The 8,062-nt window shown below is 47.5% G+C and overlaps 1 protein-coding gene and 1 long non-coding RNA gene across 2 annotated transcripts; one reads left to right on the forward strand and one right to left on the reverse strand.

Annotated features, from left to right (window-relative positions):
* Positions 1-5,128, reverse strand: LOC140406921 (uncharacterized). The gene is made up of 2 exons (XM_072494775.1): positions 4,828-5,128; positions 1-2,328 (listed from the first exon to the last, which is right to left on the reverse strand). The coding sequence occupies exon 2, from the start codon at positions 1,969-1,971 to the stop codon at positions 712-714; it is 1,260 nt and encodes a 419-aa protein (XP_072350876.1). The 5' UTR covers positions 1,972-2,328; positions 4,828-5,128; the 3' UTR covers positions 1-711.
* On the forward strand, positions 5,013-7,213 carry LOC140406923 (uncharacterized). Its single transcript, XR_011939379.1, has 2 exons — positions 5,013-5,142; positions 6,252-7,213. It is a non-coding gene; the product is annotated as an uncharacterized lncRNA (long non-coding RNA).
* The last annotated feature ends 849 nt before the right edge of the window (positions 7,214-8,062 follow it).

Consider the following 8,062-nt stretch of genomic DNA (forward strand, 5'->3'; position numbering starts at 1 on the left):
ACCCATGCACACACGGGGAGGATGTGCAGACTCCGCAGACAGTGACCCAAGCCGGAATCGAACCTGGGACCCTGGAGCTGTGAAGCAATTGTGCTATCCACAATGCTACCTACCGTGCTGCCCACGCTGGAGGTTGGCCTGTTTGAAGTGCCGGCCACGATGAACAAGGCCTCCGGGTATTCCGTTTCATTGTTATTTATAGCGGTTACAATTCATCAAGCGCCTTCTTCACTTCCACCTGGGGTGGGATGTAGACCCCCGTGATGATGGCAGAAGTGAACTCCATGGAAGGTAGTATGGACGGTACTTCACAGTCAGCTATTCCAGGTCCGGGGAGCAGTAGTTCGCAGGGTCGCTACGTCCGAGCACCAGGAGGAGTTGAGGAGGCAAAACCCTCCACCCACTCCAGGTTCAGTCCTGGATGTGATTAACAGCAGGAATAACAGCAGAATCAAACCCAACACCACTTGCGAACCATTTGGTGTCTCAGCATGTTGGACGACTGCGTGAATCCCTCCCCACAGTGAGAGCAGGTGAATGGCTTCTTTCCAGTGTGAACTCGCTGGTGCCTCCGCAATGTGGATGATGTTTGAAACCTCTGTGCAGTGAGAGCAGCTGAACAGTTTCTCCTCAGTGTGAATGCGCAGGTGGGGCATCAGTACCCGAGAGCTTTTAAACCTACTCCCACAGTCGGAGCATTTAAAGGGTCTCTCATTGGTGTGAGTGACATTGTGGCTCAGCAAGTGATGACCGAGTGAAGCTTTTCCCAGTCGGAGAGGTGAACGGGCTCTCCCCGGTGTGACCTCGCTCGTGTTTCATCAGGTTGGTGGAGGTTCTAAAGCTCTTTGTGCAGTGAGAGCAGCTGAACAGTTTCTCCTCAGAGTGAATGCGCTGGTGGGACATCAGTCGCTGTGAGCTTTTGAAACCCCTCCTGCAGTCAGAGCATTTAAAGGGCCTGCTCTTGGTGTGAGTGACATTGTGTTTCAGCAGGCTGGATAATTGAGCAAATCCCTTATCACACACAGAGCAGATGAACGGCTTCTGCCCGGTGTGAACTCTCTGGTGTCCCTGCAGGTGGGGTAACCGAGTGAATCCCTTATCACACACAGTGCAGATGAACGGCTTCTGCCCGGTGTGAACTATCTGGTGTCTCAGCAGGCTGGATAACCGAGTGAATCCCTTCCCACAGTCAGAGCAGTTGAATGGCCTCTCCCCGGTGTGAACTCGTTCGTGTCTCCGCAGGGTGCCAATGTGAGTGAATCCCTTTTCACACTGAGAGCAGGTGAAAGGCCTCTCTCCAGTGTGAACTCGTTCGTGTCTCCGCAGGTTGCCAATGTGAGTGAATCCCTTTTCACACTGAGAGCAGGTGAAAGGCCTCTCCCCAGTGTGAACTCGTTCGTGTTTCCGCAGGCTGCCAATGTCAGTGAATCCCTTTTCACACTGAGAGCAGGTGAAAGGCCTCTCTCCAGTGTGAACTCGTTCATGTCTCCGCAGGTTGCCAATGTCAGTGAATCCCTTTTCACACTGAAAGCAGGTGAAAGGCCTCTCTCCAGTGTGAACTCGTTTGTGTCTCCGCAGGTTGCCAATTTGAGTGAATCCCTTTTCACACTGAGAGCAGGTGAAAGGCCTCGCTCCAGTGTGAACTTGTTCGTGTCTCCGCAGGCCTCCAATGTGAGTGAATCCCTTTTCACACTGAGAGCAGGTGAAAGGCCTCTCTCCAGTGTGAACTCGTTCGTGTCTCCGCAGGTTGCCAATGTCAGTGAATCCCTTTTCACACTGAGAGCAGGTGAAAGGCCTCTCTCCAGTGTGAACTCGTTCATGTCTCCGCAGGTTGCCAATGTCAGTGAATCCCTTTTCACACTGAAAGCAGGTGAAAGGCCTCTCTCCAGTGTGACTGCGTTGATGTCTTTCCAGCTCGTGTGGGGCAATGTATCCCTTCCCACAATCCTCACATTTCCATGGTTTCTCCATGGTCCGGGTGATCTTGCATCTCACCGCGTTGGACGATCAGTTGAAGACTCGTCCACACGCAGAGCACCTATACAGTCTCTCCCTGCTGTGAATGGTGCCGTATTTTTTCAGGCTGTGTCACTGGTTAAAGCTCTTTCCACAGTCAGTGCTCTGTAACAGTCTCACACGTGTGTGTGTGTGTCTCAGTGCTTTTCCAGACACACTGATGTTTAAAATCTCTTGAAGCAGACAGAATAGACAAACATTTCTCCTTCTAGATTCAAAGGCCGATGATCCCAAGAATTGAGTGACTCAGTCAGTTCTTGACGTGATATTTAGTTTGAGATATCGGCCTCAAATTCCTCTCGTTCGAACTTCCTGCAAACAGATTTTACAATAGTAATCATTGTCAGTACAGGATAGAAACTCAGAACAGACAATTCTAGTTTCTATCGAACATTCTTTCCTCTCTCTTTCCCTGAAATGCTCTAAATCTCAATCCCACACACTCTCCCTCCATTCTCACTCTGCTATAACTAATATTCACCCTCCCAATTCTCCTGAAGATGCTGATCCAGGCTGATTGATAGATCCAAGCTCACTGTTTCCTGTCCTGGACACAGAGACCTGTATTCACTTACTTTCCCTTCCAATTTTCCTGAAGGTGCTGATCAACAAATCTAAACTCACTAAAACCTGTACAAGAGTAGAGAATCTCCATACAAGTACATTTACTGATTAGAGATAGGGAAATTCTGGGGAAGAGTTTTATTTAGTCATGGAGTAGTCATGACAGGGAACTCACTGCCCACAAGGGTTGCGGAAGTCGAGATGATCAATAATTTAAAATAAAATAAGATGGTTACTTGAAGAAAATAAACTTTCAGGGGAACACAGATATCGAGGGGGAATGGGACTGACTGGATTGCTGTAGAGAGTCAGCATTGACTTGAGTTACCAAATGGATTCTGTCAGTGCTGCAATGACTGTATGACTGGAAATATATAATGTAGGTACAGTAATATTTACAAAAGGAGAAATAATAATACATGTATTGTCTTACAGAACCATCAATAATAGCTACAATACATACCATATAACAACACTCGACATACCTCTGTCCAATATTGAATTTTTAAAAATTAATTTACGGGATGTGGACAATGCTGGTTAGGCCAGCATTTATTGCCCATCCCAGTTGCCCTTCCGAAGTAGTGGTGAGCTGCTTTTTGAACTGCTGCAGTCCTTGAGGTGTAGGTACATCCCCTGTGCTGTTTTTTTTTCCCACTTTGTTTTTTTATAAATTTAGGATACCCAATTAATTTTTTACAATTAAGGGGCAATTTAGTGTGGCTAATCTACCTACCCTGCACATCTTTGGGTTGTGGGGGCGAAACGCAAGCAAACACGGGGAGAGTGTGCAAACTCCACGTGGACAGTGACCCAGAGCCGGGATTGAGCCTGGGACCTCGGAGCCGTGAAGCAGCAGCGCTAACCACTGCTCCACCATGCTGCCCTACATCCCCTGTGCTGTTCGGGAGCGAATTCCAGGATGTTGCCCCAGGGGCAGTGAAGGAACGGCAATATATTTCCAAGTCAAGGTGGTGAGCAACTTGTAGGAGAACTTCCAGGTGGTGGGCTTCCCAGGTTTCTGCTGCTCTTGTCCTTCTAGATGGGAGTGGTTGTGGGTTTGGAAGGTGCTGTCTGAGGAATCTTTATGAGTTACTGCAGTGTATCCTGTAAATGGTATACACGACTGCTACTGTTTGTCGGTGGTGGAAGGTTTGAATGTTTGTGGAAGGCGATGCAATCAATCAGGCTGCTTTGTCTGGATAGAGTCGAGCTTCTTGCGTGTTGTTGGAGCTGCACTCATCCAGCAAAGTGGAGGGTATTCCATTACACTCCTGACTTGTGCTTGTAGATGTCTGGTGGACAGGCTTTGGGGCATCAGGAGGCATGTTACTCACCGTAGGATTCCCAGCCCTTGATCTGCCTTGGTAGCTGCAGTATTAATATGGCTAGTCCAGTCCAGTTTCTGACCAATGGTAACCGCCAGGATGTTGGTTGAACCAAGGCTGTAATGAGGTAAGGAACTGAGAGACCCTGGCAGAGCCCAAACTGAGCGTCCTGGAGCAGGTTATTGCAGAATAAGTGCCACTTAATAGGACCTTTGATGACTCCTTCCATTACTTTGCTGATGATGGAGAGTATTCCGACAGGGAAGTAATTAGCTGGGTTGGATTTGGCCTGTTTACTGACCCTTTAAATGTCAGCCATCTCCTGGGGAAGCACGGTAGCACAAGTGGATAGCACTGTGGCTTCACAGCGCCAGGGTCCCAGGTTCGATTCCCCGCTGGGTCACTGTCTGTGCGGAGTCTGCACGTTCTCCCCGTGTCTGCGTGGGTTTCCTCCGGGTGCTCCGGTTTCCTCCCACAGTCCAAAGACGTGCAGGTTAGGTGGATTGGCCATGCTAAAAAAAAAAAATTGCCCGTAGTGTCCATAAGGGTTGGGAGGGGTTATTGGGTTGCGGGGATAGGGTGGAAGTGAGGGATTAATGTGGGTCGGTGCAGACTCGATGGGCCGAATGGCCTCCTTCTGCACTGTATGTTCTATGTAATCTATGTAATCTATGAAACCAGCCCTTTAATTGTGAACATTGGGAAAGAGATCGTCCTTTTAGCCAGACAAATAAATGTGTCGAGCTGAGGGAGCAAAGGATGTTAATGTCTTTAAGAGAGAGAGACCTGGGCCAAGCTTTGCAGAGTCTGCACCCTCCCTGGATTCACTTCCTTTCCCTTCAGTCACTGCAAGTTACCAATTGAAGGTCAGAATGAGAAAAGAAATGGAAAGGGGGAGAAAAGAAAGTGTTTTACTCACAGATGTTGGAGACAGGAGTCTGTGTGCAGCTCAAGCTCATTCAGGGTTGGGGGAACAACAGCTTTCTCGGCAGAAACCTCCATGTGCAGCTTTCGCATCGAGACAATGGGGGAGCTTTGATTGGCGGAGGGGCAGAGTCTTTCCGGTCCTCCAATCTTCCCATTGGACAACACCTGAGAGGTAAGGTCCGGGGAAGTGAGCTCCCCGACGCATGCGCAGTCCCGGGTCAGGGAAGGGGCGATCACCGACGGCCGGAACTGTCAGCCGGTTGCTGGAAACCGTCTCGAGGATGTGTTGGGGGAGACGGAACAGAGGGTGGGGGCGGCGCTCGCGTGTCCGCGCGCCGGCGTGTGCGCACTAATGCAGTGACGTCACCACGGAGCGACTGGATTCCTATTGGCTGATTTAGAGAATGAATTCCTTTGTGATGTCACAACGTGGAGGTTAAACAATGGGTTTCAGACTAAAACTTCCTCCTCTGGGCAACATCTGGGAGCAAATCAATGTCTCCCCCTTTCAGAAGTTCATACGATATAAGAACAGAATTAGGCCATTTGGCCCATCGAGTCTGCTCCGCCATTCGGTCATCGCTGATCTCATCCTGGCCTTATCTCCACCGTCCTGAGAGTTCTTCAGAACCCTTCAACCAGATTAAAAATCTGTCTAACTTCTCCCTAAATTTACTCACTGTCCCAGCTCCTCTGCACTCTGGGGTAGTGAATTCCACAGATTCACAGCCCTTGGGAGAAGCAGCTTCTCCTCAACACTGTTTTGAACAGGGCAGCACTGTGGCCCAGTGGTTAGCACTGCTGCCTACGGCGCTGAGGATCTGGGTTCGATCCTGGCCCTGGGTCAATGTCTGTGTGGAATTTGCACTTACTCCCTGTGTCTGCGTAGGTTTCACCCCCACAACCCAAAGATGTGCAGAGTAGGTGGATTGGTCACACTAAATTATTGCCCTTTAATTGAAAAAAAAATAATTGGGTATTCTTAAAAAAAAATTTTTTTTTAATTAAAACTGTTTTGAATTTGCTACCGCTTACCGTAAGACTATTACCTCTCGTTCTGGAATGCCCCACAAGAGGCAGCAGCTGCTCCAAGTCTACTTTATCTTTCCATTTCTTTCCTCATTCTGAGGGGACAGTGGTGACTTGCAGCAGCTGAAGAGAAAGGAAGTGAATCCAGTCTGTATGTTCCACACATTTTGAGTTCAGTAACATAGACATATTTCTGTCTGGCAGCCTGCATGGAGATTTTCAGGCCTCTCCAAGACGGGGAGCAGGGATCTGTCAGTCAGCCTGAATCAGCACCTTTAGAGAATTAGGAGGATGAATATTACAGCAGAGTGAGAATGGAGGGAGAGTGTGTTGGATGGAAACTAGAATTGCCTGTTCTCAATTTCCATTTGTAAATTCCTTTTACAGGATATTAGATGAAGATTTGCAGAAAAAAACCTAACGCCACTTCAGGATTTGGAGGAGTCACTTGGTTTATGGGGACCTGAATATCATCAGGAGAACCATCACTGCAAAAGACACTTCTGGGGTTAAGGATTGCCAATCAGGAAAAGGAACAGAATGGAAGTAAACACAGGAACGAAGAATCACATTGGGCTGCTTCCAGGAGAATTGAGTGACAATTCAGCGACGTAACCATGGAGTGTGATTTTTGATTGTCTTAAAAGTAAAAGGGCTACATTCTATTTGTAGTTTAAGGGATACGTTCCCTATAAAAATAGTGTTTAGGCATTGTTGCTTCTAGTTTGTTGCAGTAAAGTCATAAAACCTGAAGTTTTTGTCTTATGACTCATTAATTTGTTCACTGGGTTTAGAATTTATCTTTTAAAATTCCTGATCTTTTCAGAGATCTTACACAGTTGGTTTTGAGTCACAAGTTTCAACTTCCCATTTAAGCCTCAGGCAACTTGCTGTCTCTCTCTTGCTCATGTCAATAACAGCCCAGTAACAGAGCTGAAGGCTGGAGATGCTGTGACCGCATGTCGGAGCTGGAATCAGTTGAAAGAAGAACCATAGTTTCTGGTTGAGCTTTGTGTTAGCTGTCCAACCAGGCTGACCATATATAAATAGCTAACCAGGTATTATGTTGTGATGAGGGTTTAGAAACAGACCCTGGGTAGACGAGTTCACTGAAGCTGTGGGCTTGTCAGCTGTACAATGAAACCAGGCATCAAACAGCCACAGACACCTGTAATATTGGACACTGGGTTTAATCCTGTTCTGTATTAAACAGACCTATTTGAATCTGGGTGATTGTGATATAGTTAATCTGACCCTTTGTTCATTCAATTCCAAAAGTGAATAACATTGATTCAAGTACAGTGACTACCTTGTCAATCTGTCAATAAAGTGGTGTCGGTTCATGCTGATCCGTGTCTGAAAGCAATTCCATTACTTATTTTTGTTACTGACTAGACTGTCTCTCTCTTCTCTCCTCTCTCTCTCCTGCCTCTCCCAGTCTCTGGTGTTCCTCTCTCTCTCTGGTGCCTCTCACCCCCTCTGCTTCCTCTCTCTCCCTCTGTCTCTCTCAGCTGCCTCTCACTCTCTCTCTTCAGTGAGAGGATGGTTTAGCACACTGGGCTAAATTGCTGGCTTTTAAAGCAGACCAAGGCAGGCCAGCAGCACGGTTCGATTCCTGTACCAACCTCCCCGAACAGGCGCCGGAATGTGGTGACTAGGGGCTTTTCACAGTAACTTCATTGAAGCCTACTCGTGACAATAAGCGATTTTCATTTCATTTCATTTTCATTTTCATTTCATTTCATTTCAGTGCTTAGGAAGGCAGGTGGGATAGTTTCCTTTGGTAGCCGAGGGTTGAGATTATGAGAACAGGGAGATTGTGCTGGAACTGCATCAAACACCAGTTAGACCACAGCCATATTACAGGAAGGATGTGATCATCCGAGAGAGACTGCAGAGGAGATTATTTATTTATTTAAATTTAGTGTGCCCAATTAATTTTTTCCAATTAAGGGGCAATTTATTGTGGCCAATCGACCTACCCTGCACAACTTTGTGTTGTGGGGGTGAAACCCACGCAAACACAGGGGGAATGTGCAAACTCCACACGGACAGTGACCAGGGCCAGGATTCGAACCTGGGACCTCATGCTGCCCGTTGCAGAGAAGATTTATGATGATGTTACCAGGGATGGAGAATTTTAACTATGAGGAAAGTTTGCATCTCCCCAGTGTGAATTCGCCGGTATACAGTGAGTT

This window comes from Scyliorhinus torazame, unplaced genomic scaffold (assembly GCF_047496885.1).
Source record: "Scyliorhinus torazame isolate Kashiwa2021f unplaced genomic scaffold, sScyTor2.1 scaffold_1021, whole genome shotgun sequence".
NCBI classification, from domain to species: Eukaryota; Metazoa; Chordata; class Chondrichthyes; order Carcharhiniformes; family Scyliorhinidae; genus Scyliorhinus; species Scyliorhinus torazame.